The sequence below is a fragment of the Lytechinus pictus genome, chromosome 18 (genome assembly GCF_037042905.1).
Source record: "Lytechinus pictus isolate F3 Inbred chromosome 18, Lp3.0, whole genome shotgun sequence".
NCBI lineage: Eukaryota > Metazoa > Echinodermata > Echinoidea > Temnopleuroida > Toxopneustidae > Lytechinus > Lytechinus pictus.
In genome coordinates, this window is record NC_087262.1 from 1,917,556 (window position 1) to 1,939,432 (window position 21,877).

General features: G+C 36.2%; 1 protein-coding gene across 1 annotated transcript; it reads left to right on the forward strand.

Annotated features, from left to right (window-relative positions):
* Window positions 1-655: 655 nt before the first annotated feature.
* LOC129281711 (peroxisomal carnitine O-octanoyltransferase-like) lies at window positions 656-21,286 on the forward strand. The gene is made up of 14 exons (XM_054917624.2): window positions 656-695; window positions 1,046-1,170; window positions 2,644-2,822; window positions 3,088-3,218; window positions 3,921-4,032; window positions 5,371-5,572; window positions 6,351-6,455; window positions 7,515-7,598; window positions 7,767-7,880; window positions 9,381-9,511; window positions 10,361-10,484; window positions 12,372-12,544; window positions 14,105-14,224; window positions 14,928-21,286. The coding sequence occupies exons 1-14, from the start codon at window positions 656-658 to the stop codon at window positions 15,052-15,054; spliced, it is 1,767 nt and encodes a 588-aa protein (XP_054773599.2). The 3' UTR covers window positions 15,055-21,286.
* Window positions 21,287-21,877: the final 591 nt, after the last annotated feature.

The window sequence follows — 21,877 nt, forward strand, 5'->3', positions numbered from 1 at the left end:
ACATCATTTATCTCTCTTGATTTTGAGTAATAGACATGTGTATGTATGTATACATTTTTTTTTTTTATTCGGGGGGGGGGGGGGGGGGGAATGTGCCTTGCCATTTTGCATCAAATTTTAGTTATAAAATACTTATGATGCTGATCACCTTCTGCATTAGGAATTTGGGTTTAACGTCATGTCTTGTCACAGTTGACCATCCTTTGTTAGACCACAAGCCATAGTTTAAATTAAACCTAAGTTCAGAATATGACCTGGGGGCCGTTTCATAAAGCTGTTCGTAAGTTAAGAACGACTTTAAGAACAACTGGTGAACCTTTCTTACGTGCTAAATAATCACCAATGAACATTAATGGTGAATATCATTTACCATAAGGAAGGATCACCAGTCGTTCTTAAAGTCGCTCTTAACTTACGAACAGCTTTATGAAACACCCGCCTGAAGTGTACAGTGTAATCTTGACCGTTATTTAGGACAATGTCTTCAATTAAAGGCAATACAGTGAGTATATTGCACTTTTGGAAAAATGTCAAAATATGAAGTACATTGATGAGTTTTGATAAATGCTCTAAATATCTTTTCTATCAGATGACACCCACAAGACAAATATTTATTCATGCTTGAACAACGCAAAAAATTGTTGGCAGTGTAAGTATGGCATTCAGCCAAAATGAAGGAAATAGGCACATGGGAAGTACGGAGTATTCCCTATGATTTGATCTTTGTGTTGATTTTATGATTACACAAATATTTTTGTCTTTTTGTGTCATTTCATTATCATGAAATATTATTCTCTACTTTTTGACCCTCTGGACAAGTCAGTATTTGCTCAAGCATGAACAAAAATATTGTTTTTTGGGGTGTCGTCTAAGAGCACATCTTTATCGTAAAAATATTCTCTTTATATCTAGAAACATAGTTTAACAGCTTTTTTTTTTAATGTTAACATTTTTTAATACTGTATCTGACACAATATGCAAATTACTTTTAAGCAAAATATAAACCAGATTATCAACCAACTGATTTTGTCTTTCTGCTTCCCAGTTAAACCAGTAACAACAGATGAGGAATACAAGGAAACAGAAAGAATTGTGGGAGAGTTTGGCCAAGGAATTGGGCAAGAGCTGCATAAGAAGTTATTGGAGAGGGCAAAAGCTAAAAAGAATTGGGTAAGAATTTCAACTATTTTTTGAATAAAAGAAAACCAAACACATACCCAACAATATTCTTTCCAGAACAGCATTCACAGAATTATCTATGATTGATATATTATTTCAATCAAGCATCGTCTGCTGATTCTGAAAGATGACATCTTTCTCAATCATCTACTCAAATGGGAGAAATCCCACATGTTTTCTTTTCACTTTTGTTTGCAGAAGATTCTGCACTTAATGAAAAAAATCAATTACAGCCAAAACCAGTTTGAATCTATAGGTGTTAAAAAGATCATGTTAGGAGGAAAAAGCACAAGTAAATTGTAAATCAATTAGTACATACTGTAGCTTGAGCATATGTCATTCATTCTCATGCATGAAGTGTCTCATAATTTATGATACAGTGACTGTAGTTGTAACCATAAATCTACTGGTTATGTAATACCTTGGTCACATTTGCTCTACGGCGGCCGTACGGCGAGTCCAAAACAGCCGTTTTAACATTTTTTTGTACCAGATACATACCGGTGGTTTGAATAAAAATGAATAAAACGACTGTTTTCGACTCGCCGTACGGCCGCCGTAGAGCAAATGTGACCAAGGTATAATACTCATAGGCTTTGGTCCCAACAACATTTGGCTAATTTCTCGACTCCTGAATTCTGTGATTTCCATAGGTTTTTTGTATTGGGACTATCCAGTTCCGGTACTTAGGCAATGTGTTAACCAGTTGACTCCTGAATTCAGTGATTTCCATAGGTTTTTTGTATTGGGACTATCCAGTTCCGGTACTTAGGCAATGTGTTAACCAGTTGACTCCTGAATTCAGTGATTTCCATAGGTTTTTTGTATTGGGACTATCCAGTTCCGGTACTTAGGCAATGTGTTAACCAGTTGACTCCTGAATTCTGTGATTTTACATAGGTTTTTTGTATTGGGACTATCCAATTCCGGTACTTAGGCAATGTGTTAACCAGTTGACTCCTGAATTCTGTGATTTTCCTTATGTTTTTTGTATTGGGACTATCCAGTTCCGGTACTTAGGCAATGTGTTAACCAGTTGACTACTGAATTCAGTGATTTCAATACATAGGCTTTGTAATGGGACCATCCAGTTCCTGTTGACTACTGAGGTCTATTCTTGTGCAGGAATTATTTGGTTCCAGTAGGCCAAAAATATTTTCATTACCAAGTTTTGTAATTCACATAGGCTTTGTTCAAGATTCACACACTTCAAGTAGGTAATTGGTTAAACCTTTGACTACTGAGACCTGTTGTTCCCATAGCCTTTGCACTGAAACCATCTATTTCTTGTAGGCAATTTATTTTAACCTGTCCACTTATGAATTTTGTAATTCACATAGGCTTTGTACATGAACCATCCATAACTTCCAGTCGGCTTTGAGCTAAGATTAGTGTTATGTTTTTCTTTATATCCTCTTTTAAAAACAAAGCCAATAATATTCTGTTGTATTCTCATTGATTCAGTTGGAAGATTGGTGGCGAGATCGAGTGTACCTGACCAACAGAACACCTCTGGGAGTATGTTCAATGTATGGGGCTAACAGGACAATGGAAAGCTTCTGGCCACCGTGCATTGGGACTAACATTGAGAGGGCTGCTATCAGCACTTGGTACATGCTTCGATACTTTGAAGAGCTTCGGAGGTACTTGTATTCTTTTTGTTCAAGTAACTTCAACTATTAGTGTAATGGCCCCTTTGAAGATCTTAGTAGGTACATGTTCTGGTAGGTTTGAGTTGACAATCACTGCAATGGGTCTCTTAAAGAGGTTAGAAAAAAACACTTCTTGTTCAGGTAGTTTTTACCATTATGTAATGGGTCCGTTGAAGAGCTTTATAGTAAGTGACTTACATTCTACTGATGAAGACTGGTAACACAACTTTCTTGTACCATTCTCATTTCTTTCTAGAGAGTCAATCCCCGTAGAGAAGAGTAAGACTGGTAAGATGATATTTTCCATGGACCAGGCCAGGTCTATGTTTAATGGAAGCAGAATCCCAGGTCCTGAGGCAGATCAACTCATCAATTCCTTCAGAACAGGTATTCACTTGTATGGACATTTTAGAATTATATACTGTTGCTAAATATTTATGTTTTTACATAAATATTTCTGAGCTGAGGGATGCTCCAAATATGGAAGTGGGAGGCGTAATCAGATTACATTTGGTTCCTACATGAGTGTGCCACTGAAGACATCTGGTGGAAGGTGGACTGTTTGATTTTCTTAGGGTGGGGTGTGAATTTTGACAATGTGTACTTGAAAAAAAAATTGTGGAGTTGAGGAAGAACATGGAATTCATGGAATATCATGGAAAACCATTATTTTGTGAAAATCATTAAAACCAAAGCAAATTACAATGAAACAGAACTGTGCATATGGGAAAATTTCCCCACAATCCTTTTGCTGGGTTTAGCAGTTTGTTCTATTATATACATGTTTTGTACATATCGCTCTCTTTCTCTCTGTCGTTAAGATTGGAGATTGTTGATATCAGTTGAAGTAACAGAAGAAACCTTCTATGGGTTGTTAGATTTTTAAAGGTTCTGAAATACACTCCGGAAAAAATAAAAGAATTCGCATTAAAGAAATGTAAAACTGGTGTGTCTATATACCTTAGACCCTTATGTATTGGATGAGGGTACTTCTATGAAAGATGTTTTATTTTAGTTCATCCCATCAGTGATTTTGCTGCTATAACCATGCATGTATTAATAAATAACCTTCATTTTTGTTATCTGTAGAGAGAGAAGGATCTTGCCCAAATCACATGCTTGTTAGCTGCAATGGCCATCTATTCAGGGTTGATCCATTTGATAGTAGGGGGAAGCTTGTCAGTTCCAGAGAATTAGCAAGGTAAATTACATTGCATGCTATAAATGTTTTTGACATGACCCTCTTCAGCCACCCCCATGAGATCTTGGCTGTCAACCATGTACTCAGTCAGATGAAAAGTCGGCACTCTGGCTACCTCTGAAATAATCTCCACACTTGTTCTATTGTAGTTTTCTTGCTTCTTATAAATTTTGTTTTTAGTCCATGTCACTAAATTAGACTTCTGTTGGTGTTTTTGCATACATACTCTTTGTAGTATTCTTAAGTTTAGCCAGTTGAAATACATAAAAAACAAATTATGTATTCTTTAGTTTTCTAACCTTTTTATTATGATCTGTTTATGAAATTTGCTGCTGACCCTTTTTTATCATGAATAGTTTCCCTATCAAGAAAAGCAAAAATAAAGCACAAAAAAAAACATTTAAAATGTTTCCTAAACACCCAATTGCATTGAAATCATATATGAATTTACATTTTAGAGCAATTTCTTGTGTCCTTTTGAAGGTACAATAGTAATGTGTAACTCTGCACATGCATGGGTGTTGCCAAATTTGTAGGAAAATTTGTGGCAAGAGCTTTAAGCATTGCAAATTGATGCCAGGCTGAGCAGTTCCATGAAACCACCAAACTACTTTTTCATAGTACCGATGTAAAGATTGAAGACTGCAAAAGGTCTTTAACCCAACTCTTAGAATTCTTTCCCTACCTTAAAGCGACCTTCCATTGACAAATCATGGGGAAATCAAGGCTAATCAGAACAGAGAAGGGATTAAAGTCTTTCACTCGGCTGCATGCCTGGTATGTAATAGACGCCCGCATGTTTTGCGGAGGTCTAATATAGGAGAGCAATAGTTAGTAGGCTAACCAACCAGAAGTAAACTGCATGTTTTCACTTTGAAACATGTAACTTCACAGAGGTTATTTATTTTGGTTTAGCAATCAAGAGACCTACTAAGAGTCTAGGAATTGGGATTGTTGGAAACTAGAACTGCGACGACCCAAAGTAAATAACGATTACGAGTTCGGTCAAATTCGTGCTGTCCGAACTTTTATTGCATTAGTCCGACGGGCTCTCATGACGGACAGAATATATTATGCAAGTCAATTGGCCTTTCGCAAATTTCGTATTGATTCAATTTCCCCATAATTTTTCAATTTGTCTAATGTAAATTAAGTTTTCAATGAAAGCATTTCTTGTAAATTAGCCATATGTAATTGATGTTACATTTAATTCATATTGATAAATTGTATAAGTATTAAGTCTCCTGACTGTAGTGCATTGAGAGTTCTCACAGGTCTAAAATTCACTGTATAAACATAACATAATTATTAATATTTCCATTGTTCTTTTATCTCAAGACAACTTCAGAATGTGAAGGAGCGTAGTATGAAGAGAGGTCAATGTATGTCATCATTGACGGGGGATGAGAGGAGTAGGTATGCTGATAACCACAAACATTTGAAGAGTCTTCATTCTATTAATGAAGAATATATCAAGACGATTGATTCAGCCATCGCTTTGCTTGCCTTAGACGATTCCACCCCTTGCACTTATACTGAGGTAACAATCTTCATTTCTGTTGTGTTATGGTGATTCCCGGATTATCTCGGCAGGGCAGTTTTTTGCTGCATAACGCCAAACTGGTTTGATCAACTATATGGGAAATATTTGACTTCAAAGTTAAGACCTTATTCTGATAGACAACAGAAATTACTCTTTGGCCTTTTTATTTAAGTGGGGATTAAAACGGTGATGCAACATTTGCTCCTGCAACAAATGCTCCGGGCTTAATATCGTTTAAGATGTGAGGTTAGTGTTGGGATTGCAATAGGGTTTTATGTTAGGATTAGGAATAGGTTCAGGGTAAGGTTTAGTGTTAAACCTCTATTCTTGTCTAAAAAAGAGAAGAAGAATCATATTGAAGATGGAAATTATTCAGCATTATTCAATGAACTCTTGCTCAATGGTCTACTCATGTATTATTAACATAATACTCATTTTCTTGGTACATTTCCAATCAATTTTGATTGTTTTCAATAAATTATTGGTTTAAAGGTAGGAAATTTGATTTTTCAGCAACTGTTGATATTTTTTTCATATGATCAAACAGTTTATAAAATTTCAGAATGAATATGCTTGTTTTTAGAGTTGTTTAGATAGTTGAAATTTTTTACTCGGACCTGATTACAGTTTTGTTGATAACATTTTAAATTGTAATTTGATTGAATCTTTTTCAATTTTTTTGTGTGCAAAAGTCTAAGCCCCCGTTTTCAGCTGGGGCAAATAGTTCTTCCCAGACTTAATTGAAATTGCTTTGTTTCTTTTTTTTTGTTTACAGCTTGTCCAAGAAACAGTCAGTGGGAGAAATGTGCACAATCACTGGTTGGACAAAAGTGTTATTCTGATTGTCTACAAGAATGGCTGTCTTTCCTGCATAAGTGATGTAAGTTCTACCACATACCTATGTTGTAATTGTGTGAGTAAACTACATTCTTAAAAATTTACTTGATATCCGAACTGTATAAATACCAATGACTCTCTATAAATTTCAGGCTAAGATGAGCTTTGATTACCTTGAACATGTTATGTTTATGAAAATGTCATGTTTTTTTGTCATTATTTTTGTACAAAGATAAATGATAGGAGAAGCGTTTCATGGAACATATAGTGCTTTTCACTGACAAGTGTTATAATCTACTGAAATCCTTGTATCTGATTGGCTCAGAGCAAAAAAGTCAGTGAAAATTTGCATCATGAAACCTTCCCAGGATGGTGATGGTGGACCATATGGGGATTTCCAGGGGGGTGTTTCACAAAGATTTAAGTATGACTTAAATCGCACTTAAATGCCGACGCGTATCTGAAATGCAACGCACAATCTAATTGATCAATACGCAATAGTGCATGTCCTCTTTGCATGATCTGACCAATGTGGTCATGGCTTTTATACTGCGCACAACTAGGCATTTAGATGCGACTCTAAGTCATAATTAAATCTTTGTGAAACACCCCCTAGGGATGGTATTCTGAAAATGTTCTTATCTTTTTCTCATCTTTTCTTGCTTTCCAATCTATGCTAATGTAAAGTTTATAACAATGCCTATTTTGTGCAACACGCCAGAAACTAGTGTATGTGCAGAGCCATGATATTCTCTTGACACAACGGAATGCTTCTATGAAACTGCCAATATAAATTTTGCCTCCCACGAAGATTCTGCTAGGATCGAAAGCTTAGGCCCCTTTTGACTTTCTAATATAAATTTTGATTGGTAATATCTACAAAATAGGCATGTTGAAGATGAGAAAATGGCAGAAATACAATCATGTTAAGAAAGTTTTCAGAATTCTGATTTGCAGTGATTTTAGCGTCTTCCTTTCTCGAGGAAAGGACAAAAGATAAGAATGGAGATAAGAACATTTTCAGAGTGTTTAGGGCTTTTGGGTGCATTGCATTATAATTATTTTTTTGTCTTGATGTAAAATCTTTGTTTTGACTATACAGCATGCTCCATATGATGCTATGGTATGCGTTGATATGATCTACTGGGGCTATAAGAAGATGGAACAGAATGGAGGAATATGGCCCGTGAGTATTATTATGACGGCACACCATTACAAGTTTCTTGCAATGTCCCAAGAGACTGGCAATTGTTGAGTCAAAGCATGTATGACATTTTGGGAAATCAAAGGGTTAGTTTGTCTCTTGTTCGTCATACATGTTACGCTTCTTTCTTTTGTTCATTGTTTTTAACAGGATACAGACTGTGAGGTTAGGGGGGATTTAGCCCAGCCTCAAGAGTTAGTCTTCGTCACAGACCCAGCCATTGAAAATGCAATCTTAACAGCAGAAGAAACCCATTACAGAGCTGTAAGTAAACCACGCTTCCAGGGGTCTGTTTCATAAAACTTGTAACAATAACAAATTTATAGTTACAGTTATAAGCTACTGAAATCCTTCAATTTGATTGGCTGATAATAAATTTGTTACAGATATTTATTATTATAACAAGTCTTTATGAAACGAGACCCTGTATTTTTGTTATTTTATCATGTTGATTCGGATAATCTAATGGCACCTGTAATTCAGAGATGTCTCTTGAAGTTTGAGAACAGTAGTTTGAGAAATAGTTCTTTGTTTATTGTGCTTTATTAGCTGGAATGAAATTAAGTTCACAATATGATCTTGAATTACTCAGCTAGAATACATTCACCATTTATTTGAGCAAATTCGATCAAGAAATGGCTTGAATTATTACAGAAACAAATGTCTTGCTTACCATGGCTGTTGCTCAAGTTAGTTCAAATAATATCATACGCATAAATACATGTACAATAGAAATTCCATTTTCTTTCATTTATGCAATAAGCTGTGTATTTTAACGCTTGGCTCCTAGATGTGAAGGTTTCTGAAGGCGTTCATTTTGAGAGAAAAAAATAAACATGAAAACTAGGGTTGGTTCTTTTAAAGATCAAATCATAAATAAAAGTCTACATGTTTTTGTCTCACCTGCGAAGCAGAGTGAGACTATAGGCGCCGCCAAATCAACACCAAATCTTAACCGAAGGTTAAGTTTTTGAAATGACAGCATAACTTAAAAAGTATATGGACCTAGTTCATGAAACTTGGCCATAAGGTTAATCAAGTATTACTGAACATCCTGCCTTAGTTTCAGGTCACATGACAAAGGTCAATGGTCATTTAGGGTCAATGAACTTAATTGAACTTTGGCCATTTTAGAGGTAATTATTAGATTGCTGTCATAACTTTCAAAGTCTATAGATAAAGTGTATAAAATGTGGATATAGGGGTAATCAAGTATCACTGACAAGTTTTAGGTCACATGATCAAGGTCAAATATCAATGAACGTAATATTGTATCATTTTATGAATGGTATTTTTGTGAATAATTATTTTATAGTAGTTTTCAAAGTCAGCACTGCTGCTATATTGAATCACGTGATGCAGGTGAGACCGCCAGAGGCATTCCACTTGTTTGGAAAGTAGTGGCCAAGTGGATTAGTCTCATGACTAACAGAAGGTGGTGGGTCTGTACCCCAGCCACAACGTAAGTCCCTTCAGCAAGAAATTGATTCATAATGTGCTGCACTCAACCCAGGTGAGCTAAGTGGGTACTGGCAGGAAGTAATTTCTCAAAAAGCCGTGAGCACCGGAATCGGTAGACTAGCTCAGCCAGGGTATTATGATATGTGCGTTATACGAATACCCTATATTGTATTTTTTTTTTTTTTGAGGATCAGTAAGGTTGCGGCAAACAAGTCTTGATTTTCTTTGCCTAACGTTCTTTGCAGATACAGTGGCTACCCAGTATGATATGCTTAGCCAGTTCTCTCGTATTATTCCATACAGGTGGATAATGTGGACATTCTGTGTAGCTATTTTCTTAACCTTGGCAAAGACTGGTGTAAGCAATATCGTATCCATCCAGATTTCTTATGTCAACTAGCTATTCAGCTTGCGTACTACAAGATGTATAGAAGGTAGTATATCATGTTTCCTCTGGTTTGTGTGTTTTTGCAGTAATAGCTGATTTTATGAGATAGTCTGTAAAACCAAAATTTATTGTCATATGGTACAGTTATATCAACTGAACTTTGTGAAATCATTAAAGCTGAAAAAAAAATCTCACTGAAATTCACAAGGGAAGAATTTTCCTAGTATTGCATCAATGGTATTCCATATAGACAGGTTGTCTCAGGGTTTGACTGTATCATATTCCTTAAACACCAAGACAGTTATGTATGTGCAAGGCGAGGTCAAGTTGGTATTGCATCAAAATTTGCTTCCCATCTTTTACAAAACAGAAACAAAAAAGTTTTTTGTGTAGCAGATTTTTAACATAGGACTGTTCAGAAATTAGTTGAAAGGTTTCCTCTTGTGACCAAAAATGCTAATCAAATATGGTAAGAAAGATTATTACTTGCTTCACCAACACAGATACGCACATGTTGGATAGTGTATTACATTCCTTGGGAAAAGACCCGACAAGGCCAACCTCATGCTCGGATTCCATGCTTGTATTGCTGATTTGTCAGCAATTACACAATTTCTTCCAAAATCCTTAGGCAAATATTTCTTTTATTTACATACAGACAATTGGGTGGTCAATTGTATGGATTCTGTGAAACAGTTATGTATGTGTGAGGCAAGGTCAAGTTAGTCTACAGGCATAGATCCTATAGGACACTTATATCCACAAGTAGGTCTTTGAAGGATGTAATATTGAAAATATATCAGCCTAAAATATTTCATTATTTACGTTATTTTTATGTACTGGTACTCATTGTCTTAATGAGTAGGTGTTGATTCTAAGATTATCTCTCTCTCAGGCCTGCTGCAACGTATGAGACGGCTACCACAAGACAGTTTTACCATGGTAGAACAGAGACGTGTAGATCATGCTCTTCAGAAGCTCTGGCTTGGTGCAAATCAATGGTGGATCCTGAGACAACGGTGAGTAGTCAGTCATTTTTCCAGGCTTTAAATTTGGTTTAGTCCCTGACTACAGGGGTGGCCGGATTCACCTTGCACTCACAGAGATCATCCTCACCCCTCCCTCCCTTTATTCTATTTGGTGCATCCTCCTCCCTCAACCCAACCCTTCTACTGTCAGTCACCACTTATTGTGTCCCCCGAAAACTACAGATATTTCCTTATGAGCGCTCTATCAGCCGCATTTCTTCTCCGATCATCTTCAAATTTGGCATGAAGGTTGAGTATGGTATAGCGAAGCCGCCTATCGTTTTTGGTGTGGGCGGAGACATCGTTGCCATGATAACAAGAGTTTTTGTGGAAATAGCAGAGATGTCCTTGTGAGCGTTCTACCAGCTGCATTTCTTATCCGATCATCTTTGAATGTGGCATGAAGGTCCATTATGCTAAAGCAAAGCCGCCTATTGAGTTTGGTGTGGGCGGAGACATCGTTGCCATGGTAATCATATTTTTGTGGAAATAGCAGAGATGTCCTTGTGTGCGCTCTAGCAGCTGCATTACTTCTCCGATCATCTTCAAATGTGGCATGAAGGTCCTTTATGGTAAAGCAAAGCTGCCTATTGATTTTAGTGTGGGCGGAGACATCGTTGCCATGGTAACAAGTTTTTGTGGAAATAGCAGAGATGTCCTTGTGAGCGCTTTACCAGCTGCAATTCTTCTCCGATCATCTTCAAATGTGGCATGAAGGTCCATCATGGTGAAGCAAAGCCGCGTATTGATTTTGGTGTGGGCGGAGACTTCGTTGCCATGGTAACAAGAGTTTTTGAGGAATTAGCAGAGATGTCATTGTGAGCCCTCTATCAGCTGCATTTCTTCTCCGATCATCTTTAAATGTGGCATGAAGGTCCATTAAGCAAAGCCGCCTATTGATTTTGGTGTGGGCGGAGACATCGTTGCCATGGTAACAAGAGTGTTTTGGAAATAGCAGAGATTTCCTTGTGAGTGCTCTACTGGCTGCATTTCTTCTCCAATTATCTTCAAATTTGTCATAAAGGTCCGTTATGGTAAAGCAAAGCCGCCTAATGATTTTGGAGTGGGTGGAGACATGGTTGCCATGGTAATCATATTTTGTGGAAAATTTGGTAAAACCTGTAACTTCTGCTTTTTTCCAGTTTGTCACAACAGTTGGCACACAGAAGCAATATTAGAAGGTAAAGCAAAGATGCCTATCATTTTTTGTGGGGGGTCTTGGGGTTAGGTTTACAAAATATATCCAGATTACTCTATAATTGTATTCCCCAACAGGTGATACTGGACAATACTTTAGGTTCTGTAGAGTCATGCTGCTACGTCATATTATTGTCAGCAAATTTGGTACCCACAGGCAAAATGTGGGCAGGGTCATTGTCGCCATTACAATTGTATTTATTTGTCAAATTTCTGTGTGAGTTCTATATATCGCAATGACGGATGACGCGGTGGGTTCGGGGGATACATGTGCTCGGCCGCGCGACCCGCCGAGCATCTCTAGTTTCTTCAGTGTCTTCTTCTTCCCTGAGACGCAGCCCGAGGAGCCTCAGGCTTTCCTCTAGTAGTAGTGCCACTTGTTCTGGGCTTCTTTGTCGACTACCATATGCTCCCTTCAGGAGCTTTATTTTTAGCTGTTTTTTACTTAGCTCCCGGAGTTGAGTTTGCCTGATGCTCACGGTCGAAAGACATGATTCTTCCTTCATAAAAGTCCTAATTCATTACAATCAAGTGAAAAGTGTGTTGGCGATATCTGGTTAGAAATGAAGATAGCTGTTGTGCATGGAATAGCCTCTCTCATGTGACTTGATTCAACCAGCTATTGGCTGAATTCTTGTAATATACTTAACAAAATAAAATTCATTACCATTCTGCTTACAGAAAGCAGAGCAAGCGGAGCTCTTGAAGGCAGCATACATCAAACATTTCTCCTTGATGAGTGATGCCATGCAGAATAAAGGATGCGACAGACATCTCCTTGGTCTCTACTTCATCTCAGATGAACTAGGAATGCCTCCTCCAGATATCTTCCTAGATCAAGGGTTCATCAAAAGGTAAGGTCAGAGCAGAGCTGCCAAGTAGTACGATTTTCCGTATTTAGTACGTTTTTGCAACCAAAATACTGCAGTACGTTTTTTGTATAAAAAAAAAAAAAAAAAAAAAAATCTTCTCTATATGTCTCTATTTCATAAAACGTACACAAATATGGTTATTAGATCTATGAAATTTCAGGTAACTTGTTTTTTTTTCAATCAATTTGTAAAAACCAGGGTGAGATATACACAAGTTTCAATGTTTTTTTTTTTCATCTGCAAAAGCAGTGCACATTTTAGCTTGCATGCAGCTAGAGCGCCGTGATGGGCGAGTGCTCCAAGCATTTTATTATGAAATACACTTTTTTGGGGAAAACTACAAAATATTTATCTCACACGGTAAAAATACTGATTTTTTTTTCAAAATACTGATTTTGGGGGATAAGAATACTGAAAATGCAAAATACAACTTGGCAGCTCTGTCAGAGGTATGCAGGTCAAAAGTTCAAAGGTCAAACATCAATTGGAAGATATGTATCTCTGAATTCTGATGATCTAGGAATGCCTCCTCCAGATATCTTTATAGATCAAGGGTTCGTCAAAAGGTTAGCTTTAAAGTTAAAAGGTCAAACATCATTTGGATAATATGTATTTCTGATGAACTAGGAATGCCTTTTCCAGATATCTTCCTAGATCAAGGATTTATCAAAAGGTAGGGTCAAAGGTCAAACATCAGTTGGATGATATGTGTCTCTGAAGAACTATTAATGCCTCCTCCAGATATCTTCCTAGATCAAGGGTTTTTCAAAAGGTATGCCGGTCAAAAGTTCAAAGGTCAAGCATCAATTGATGTGTCTCTGAAGACAATTGATATGATATGTGTCTCTGAAGAACTAGGAATGCCTCCTCCAGATATCTTCATAGATCAAGGATAGATATGTTGTGGCTCAGTGGATAAGTCTCCAACATTTGAACCACAAGGTTTGGGGTTCAAATCCTAACACAGTACTTGCTTCCTTTTGGCCAGGTGTTTATCTTCATTCGCCACTCTCCACCCAGGTGTAGAAAGTGGGTTCCCGGTAGGAAGGAATTCTTTGAGTGCTCAATGCGCCCACTCTTGCTAAAGCTGGGATAATAGTATGCAGTGCTTAGAAACATTGTATTACGCGCTGTTGCATATTATTATCATTCATCAAAAGGTAAGGTCAAAAGTTCAAAGGTAAAACATCAATTGGATAATATCTCATCAAATGGAAATTCCTCCCTCCATTTGGATGAAGGGGGGGGGGGGGTGTAGGATATCGCCATTATCTCTTCCACTTGTAGCCCCATAAGCCGATTCTTCTAATTGAATGCCACTTAAGACCATGGCCTATTGGCTGGACGTGACGTCTCTAACTCTCATCGCTGTGGCTATTTGTCGTTCCCTTTTGAATTTTTTCCCACTAGTGCAGTAACATAGAAATGTGCCCCGCTCATGCCTTGCCCTAACAATTTTGAAACCAAGGCCTGTGTTGAAAACTATAAACATATCAATTGTCACAAATCTAAGAAATGTTCTTCTTTGTGCTTATTTTTCAGTGGTGGAGGGGGTAACTTCACACTCTCTACCAGTCTCTCAGGGTATAAGCCATTCCTTGGTGTAGTACCTCCTATGTGCCTGGATGGGTACTTTATCAGCTATCGCATCCTCAATGACAAGTAAGAAATACTACTAGACATAATTTTCTGACAACCTCTCCTATGGGTAATCCACTTGTTAAACCTTATTAGTTAGAATCTTAGCCGTGATGTAATTTCCTTAAGCAAGAAATTAATCCACATTACAAGGATTGCACTCCTGGTAGGATTTTATTCCTTGATATGCTTGAGTGCATAACAGTAACTCCGCTAAACCCTGGCTAATTTTGATGATTTCTTGATTTACTTACATTTTTTACTTTAAAAAATATTTATGGAAGTTGTTGGCAATTTTATTCTGATCATAAAGAGCTTAAAATCAAATGAATTTAATCAACAAAAATCAAATGATGATACAATGATGAATTTTGGCTAGAAACACTATTTACATTGCATTTGACATGTAATTACAAAGTGCTACATAACTTTAATAAGAACCACATGCCCGGACATCACAAATTTCGTCTAAAAAAAGTGAGAGGCTTTAAGGAAAGAAAAAAACAAAAAAAAATTCATGGAAAAAAAATTGGGAGTTAATCAATATGTATCGGTAATATTACAATGATTTGAGGTATTGGTGTGTATGGACAGAGTACTACAGACTTATCACAATACTTTGTTGAAAAGGTTTATATGAATTCCAACTTTTGCTGAAACTGTATTTAGTTTTTCTTCAATGCGCAAATTTCTTAATTCCTTATTTTATGTATTCATCTTTTTACAGATTGGAGTTTGTGGTAGTCACTTGTAAGAATAGCACGGAGGCAGACAATCTGACAATGTTCAAGAATATTACTCAATCTCTCATACAAATTAAAGACCTTACCATGCAAGCTGCTTCAAAACTTTGAGACTTGGAGGATCATCCACAGAGCATGGATCTTTAACCCTGCTCTCATCTACTTTCTTGAACTGATTTCCCTAAACCAGTTTAAAGGTAAATGCTAGTTTTGGTAACGATATCAAAATGAGTTCGTACAGAATCCAATGAAATGACCACCAAAGTGTCTGTTTGTATAAATAAAACGCATGTGCCAAAGGATTCTGGAAGAAATTGTGTAATTGCTGAGAAATCAGCAAATAAGCACAGGATTCGGGTAGAGCGTCGGGGCCCGACGCTCAAAGCAATAATTATACACAGTCCCACGTGCGCTTATCTGTGTTAAGAAAGTTCAGTCTGAACATTTTTCAGCGTAGATTTCAAAATTTCACAAAGTTCAGTTTATGTAACTGTACCAAATCTAGATCCTCGATGATATACTGACAATTAAGCCTGGTTTTACAGACTTTCTCATGAAATCAGTGTTTACTGCAACTACTGGAATTTCTCTTTAAGAAACCGGTTTTGCTAGCGTTCTCAATACCCATCTCCTGAACTGGTTTCTAGTACCATGCTACGTACAGTGGTCTCGATGCTATTGGAACGCTCTCAGACTTTCATATGTTTTGTGCGAAATTTGAAAGCCCAGTGTGGTCATACTACACACAGTGTGAACCGAGTAGCATGCCATTAGGCACACACTATTGTACTTCTGTGTCAAGATTGCTCCGAAGAATGGTCCTCACCTTCGCTTAACCCTAAAAGGACTGTGGGGGGGGGGGGCCATCATGGCTTCGCGCGATATTTCCGAAACGCAAAAAGATAGCACCGCAAAATTTCATGACTTGTTTCTTTGAAGTCTCGCGCAACTTTCGAGACCAAATTCGTGACATACGGGTATAGCATCGCAATGCTACGTGACTTTTTACGAGACAATGTCATGCCGAAAATGGCTCATTTTTATACCTTGTGTACAAAGTCTACGGGAGATGAAATTCATAAAACGGTGATTATTTTTTGTTATAATTGGTCTGCTTAATTAATTCAGGGTTTAATTTAGTTGTAAAATGGTCTGTAATAATTTCCATTGAAAAAAAACAATGAAAAACAAAAGATGAAAAAACAGAGAAATACATAAGAAATTCTAAAAACAGAATATGTAAGGAAAAAAAATTGACTTTCGTAATTTTTTTGGGAAACCTTTAAATTAGATCACAAAGATTACATCTGGAAAAAAGATGAAAATTTGAGGTGAAATTGGGTGTTAAATTTGCAAATAATGTTTTTTAATGAGTAAATTTGCTTATTTCATTCGTAAAATAATTATTTTCAGATTTTTTAAATACTGGCTTGTAGTTTATGTTGTAAAGAATGCGCGTGCCAAATTTTGGCGCGAACAGTGGCCGAGATAAGGAGGGCCATCATGGCCCCCCCCCAGTCCTTTTAAGGTTAAGCCTAACGAGGCACTGCTCTCTTGAAAACGACATCGCGAGGTGGTCTTCCAAACAGTCTTGGAAGACCACTAAAGATCTCCTCCAAGACTGCTTCACGTGTTCCCATTACGCACTAAACTGGTTTCCAAGAAAGTGGTTTTCAGTGAACTAGTTTAAGAAAGAAGATGAGAACAGGGATTCGGAGTATCATCCCGTATTCAAGACCTTCAATCTGTCTCGACTTCAGTTATACGGCAAGCATCGTCTTCAGAATAATTGTATCAGTACTTTGTCAGCGAACTAACGCTCAGGGTCCACTTTTCAAGTTATGGAATGTTGTATAGATATATAACCCCTGACTGTTTATAATAGTGTATGTATTAAAAAAATGAGTCCAATATTGCATTGTGTTGCATCATGTGTATTGTCATGTACAAAAGTGCGTCATCTCGTGGTTCACGTTTTGTTAAAATTTTAACAATGCAGTACAGTGACATAAACGGGTAACTGCACTGCAAATGCTTTATGCTTAAACTCATATTTTATATTAAGCCTTTGTGAAAGTGAGTTTAGTTATTAAGTGAAACCATTTTTCTAACGATTATGAACTGAGAAATAGTGCTCTGAGTATAATGACATTGGACCAACAATTTCAAGGATTGAGTTTTTGCTTTATTATACACTCTCTGTCAAGCCAAAACCTGTGTACATTGTTTTTAAATTCAAATTTTGTACAGTGGCATATAGTGCAATTGATTTAACGCCAAGTTTTGTATCTTCTATAATGATGTTTATTTTAGGTGTCATTTATTTTCCTCCCTTTTGATTAGCACCTTCTCTTTCCTTGTTATCGCCTCCTTCCTCATTCTCCCTCCCAATATTCTCTTCATTCTCCTTATTACCTCATTCTCCCCCTCCTCTTGCCTTCCTTTTCACCTCTGTTCTTCCTCTGCTCCCTCCTCATGCTCCTGTCTAACTAAAACACTAAAATAATGAAAAAAGGGTATGTATTTCGCAGGAAAACTATGTGTTTACGGTCCAATTTGCGAGGGTATAAAAAAGACTAAAATACTTAAAATAGGATGTACTTTTTGCCCCAACACTATGAGGTTAGGGTGCGATTTGAGAGAGGTGTGTGAGGTGGTACTAATCCCAATGAAAGTAAAGGTAAAGCCAACATTTGTGATCACGTCCGTGACATATCAAGATATCGTTGTACTTGTTTAGGGGGTCAACTCAGGGAATACTTGTCAAGGGTAACATTTGTGTCCAATTCTTGTTAAGGGTAGGGTTTCACATGCCAATCCTTGTTGAGGGGTGCATTTTCAGAACATGGAAAATACTTGTTTAGGGCACTTTTCGAAACCCCATGGTCACGCATGGTATCCACTTGTCAATGGAAGTGGTACCCCCAGGATCTCGCCTTCCTTTTGCTCTTTCTTATTGCTTAAAAGAGAGATTGCTTTACATGTAAAGGCTGCAAGTTAGGCTTGGCTGTTATAGTGAAGCCATGCAATTGTCTGTAAATGATTTTATATGCTTATACTATAGTGCCTATAAACAAAAGTCGCTCTGTAATAATGCAGGTTAATTACTTTGGCTTTATAAGCAGAGCAGCTATTACATGCTCTTGTGTTGTTTTTTTTACGTGAAATCCTTTTCCCAAGAACATTCTCATGTTGTTTTTTACTGCTCTTTTAAGTCAAATGATAAAATTATCATGCAGACTCACCTTGAAAAAAAATCACTTTCGATTTCTTTACTTTACAAGAACTTATAACCCCTACCGGGGTGCCTTCGACTTCGGCAGTGACTTAGCGACCCTTCAGGGCCTTGGCTATTTTTCAGATTTTTTTTTCAGAGGGGATGATCATGCCTGGTATTTCAAGTAATTAATTCCTTCAAAGTCCCCAGTTATCTCAACTGAATTGAATGTAACATAATATGGATAATTGTCTTGCTGGAGGAAATTACTGCCTGGGGAAGGATTTGACCCCAGGCAGAGTGAGAACCACAGTATTATGGTGCTTATACAAATTAAAAGAAATGAATGATTGTTAAATGTTGAATGTGAACAATTAATAGCACGTATGTAGAGATTTTTGTTGGAATTATGGATATGGAGGTGGCAAAGCCCTGAATGAAATAGTTGGGGTCACCGTAGTGGAAACTGAGATCTCACTAGTAACCCAAAACAGTGCATTATTTGTTTTATAATTTTTAAACCAATCCTGTCAACATTCCACTTGCCAGAGTTAAAAACAAATTGCCAAGCTATCAGCAACATCAAATAAATTACAAGACATCTTGCAATGAAATATCTTGTGGTAAATAACTGAAATTTTCTGTACTTTACATGTAGGCATGCAGCATATGATAAGCATGCTTCCTCATTCCTTATTGTGTGGGTAACCAGCTTCCTTGATGAGAAATACATGAACATGTACAGTGTATGTGATAGTGCACAATAACAGAGTTTGTCACATCAGGATGTTAAAGCACATTTTTTTGTTTGATATGATTTTTTGTCGAAGAACATGGAAATTCCATTGATGGATTAATATAAATGTAAAAAAAGTGATACTTCCCTCTACGTGACAAGGATAGTTAAAGGACAGCATTATGCTTGTTTGATTTTTCTCTACTGATTCACTACTGAAATTAGAAAATATTAGATTCATATGTTGTTTATATTTCTGATGAACATAACGTTATACTTTTACTTAAATATTTGATAGATTCTACCTCAGTATTTTTTTATGATTTTGATTTCACAATTTATAAAATGAAAACCGAGCATTTCATCGACATTTTCGTCCGACAAGTTTTCAGATATGACAAGTTTCCTTGATTTTTATTGGCTGAGAAGCAATGTTACTATGGTAACTGTCAGATAAAACGGGACGTGTCGGATAAAACATCTGAGAAGTGCTTTCGTGAAATGCTCCCCGGATTGTTCTGGCAGTGAATGTTTTAGGTGTTTTACATTTGAGTTCTGCAATCCTACGTTACACAGTACCTCCTCACACTGTCTTTCACACTAGAAACCATTAATATCACATTGATTCTTTTTTATGGCAACAAAACAATGTCAGGTAGATTAACTGGTAATATGTTACAGCTTGATAAAATGGAGAAGTGGCATTTGTTTCTGCGAGAACAGTAATATATTAATTTTCCATTATGCATGTTACACACATATGCATCAGCTAGGGCACGTGTAAGAATTGCATGCACAAGGACTGTTCAGATATGCCCAAAGCATAGCAAGGGCATTTCAACTATTTTCAAATTCAAATTTATTAAAGGACAAGTCCACCCCCAACAAAAAGTTGGTTTGAATAAAAAGAGAAAAATCCAACAAACAATGCTGACAGTTTCATCAAAATTGGATGTAAAATAAGAAAGTTTTGACATTTTGAGTTTTGCTTGATTTCACAAAACAATTCTATGCACATCCCGGTCTGTATGCAAATGAGGGAACTGATGACATCACTTATTATTACTTATTATAGGAAGTATGAAATATTCTAATTTTCTCCCAATTGTCCTGTGAAACAAAGTTTTATTACTCCCTGAACATGTGGAATTACCATTGTTTAACATTTTATGGGTCAATCAAGTTTTTCCTTATTGTCAAATCTGTAAAATTGAAATAAGGTATAATTCAAACATTACAAAACAAAAGAAATAGTGAGTGAGGGACATCATCGATTCTCTCATTTGCATGTGACTAAATTGTGCATATAATTATTTTTGTGAAAAATAAGCGAAACATTAAAATGTCATAACTTTTTTTTTATTTCACATCCGATTTTGATGAAATTTTCAGCATATCGCTTGTCTGATTTTTCTCTAGTGATTAAAATCAACATTTTTGTGAGGTCCAATTTGAGGTGGACTTGACCTTTTAAGTTAGTATAATCATACTAAGTAAAATAATTTGTGTCATGAGATGGCAATGTGGATCCTTGATAAACCATCTTCATCTTAAAACGCTGACCAGTCATATTAATTTAATTACAGTATGACAGTTCATCATCAGTCATGAATTTATGCATTATTAAAAAGTTAAACTAAAATTAATCTGGTTAGTCATGTGCACATTGCAAATATCATTGGACTAGGATCGAATGTGCAAATTGAAGTTATTCTCTGTAATAATAACATTCCAATTTGAGCATGTTCAAAAGTTTTTTTACGAAAGTAGTATTTTCTGCTTAGTTGATATATAAACAAATTTGTGTACATTTTAAAGAGCTAAGAACAAAATCAATTTTGCAAGTAAGCTTTTTTTTCACAATATGTTTCTATTTTCTCCAAGATTTAAATAATGTAATAATGTATTTTTTTTTAAATGTGAATATTGATCTGCTTAATCAATTGATATACATGTAATCAATTGATAATCATACGTATGATTTATATTAGTACATGTAGATCTAATGTTAGATATAGTTGCAACTAAGTGGTTTTAAGTTTTAGAATTCCTACAGAACAGATAATGCTTGAAGGGATTTAGAGGTTTGATAATAGTAAGAGATAAATTCTGCAAGTATGTTTTTTTTTTTATATTTAAATGCGTTTCAGCACCATTCTTCATTGTTATGACGCCGCCAAACTTTTATATCGAATTATTGTTAACAGTGTAATGTACATGTAAGTATTGTGGAGTAACTCAGAAAAATTGTGTTCTAATAAGTTCCTGTAAATCAAAGCTTGAAATGATGAAATTGTAAATATTCTGGGGGAAAATTGGGTAATGTGCATTGTGTTTGATTTCAATTACTGTTCAAATTTCTATGAATAAATGTTTATTCTGATATAACATTTGTGTAATATGCATTGTGCCTTGTGATAATTTGAAATTAGTTAGGTTTTTAAGTATTTCTGAAAATTTATATTATTTTTTTCTCCAAAACATGAGAAGAGCAAGTGAAATTTTTTACTGCGAGGAGATCATAAAGAAAATATATAAAATGATATTGAGAGAAAGAAGGTTGGAAGATGGTGTTATGAACATAGAGAGAGTGAGAGAGATATATATAGCAAAGGTATAGATGGACATTGAGGGAGAGAGAGATAGATAGTAGATTGAGGGGTGTAAAACGAGAGAAAAAGTGAGAAAGCAGATGGATAGAAATAGAGAGATCCGAAAGACAGATGGATGGAAGTTGGATAATAAAGTGCATCCTAGAATAAAGGAAACCGGGATTCCCATATCTGTTTTCTTCAAACGAAAATGGATTACGATATTTCATAAATATACAATTAAATTATTTCCATATATTTTGATACCCAATATGAGACGAACAAATACACTTTAATGAGCAAGACGAGTTTGAAATTTTAATGTCAAAATCAGGCTGTGCAGAAAAGTCAAACAAGATTGATTCGTGGTACGACCATTGTGCTTATTAG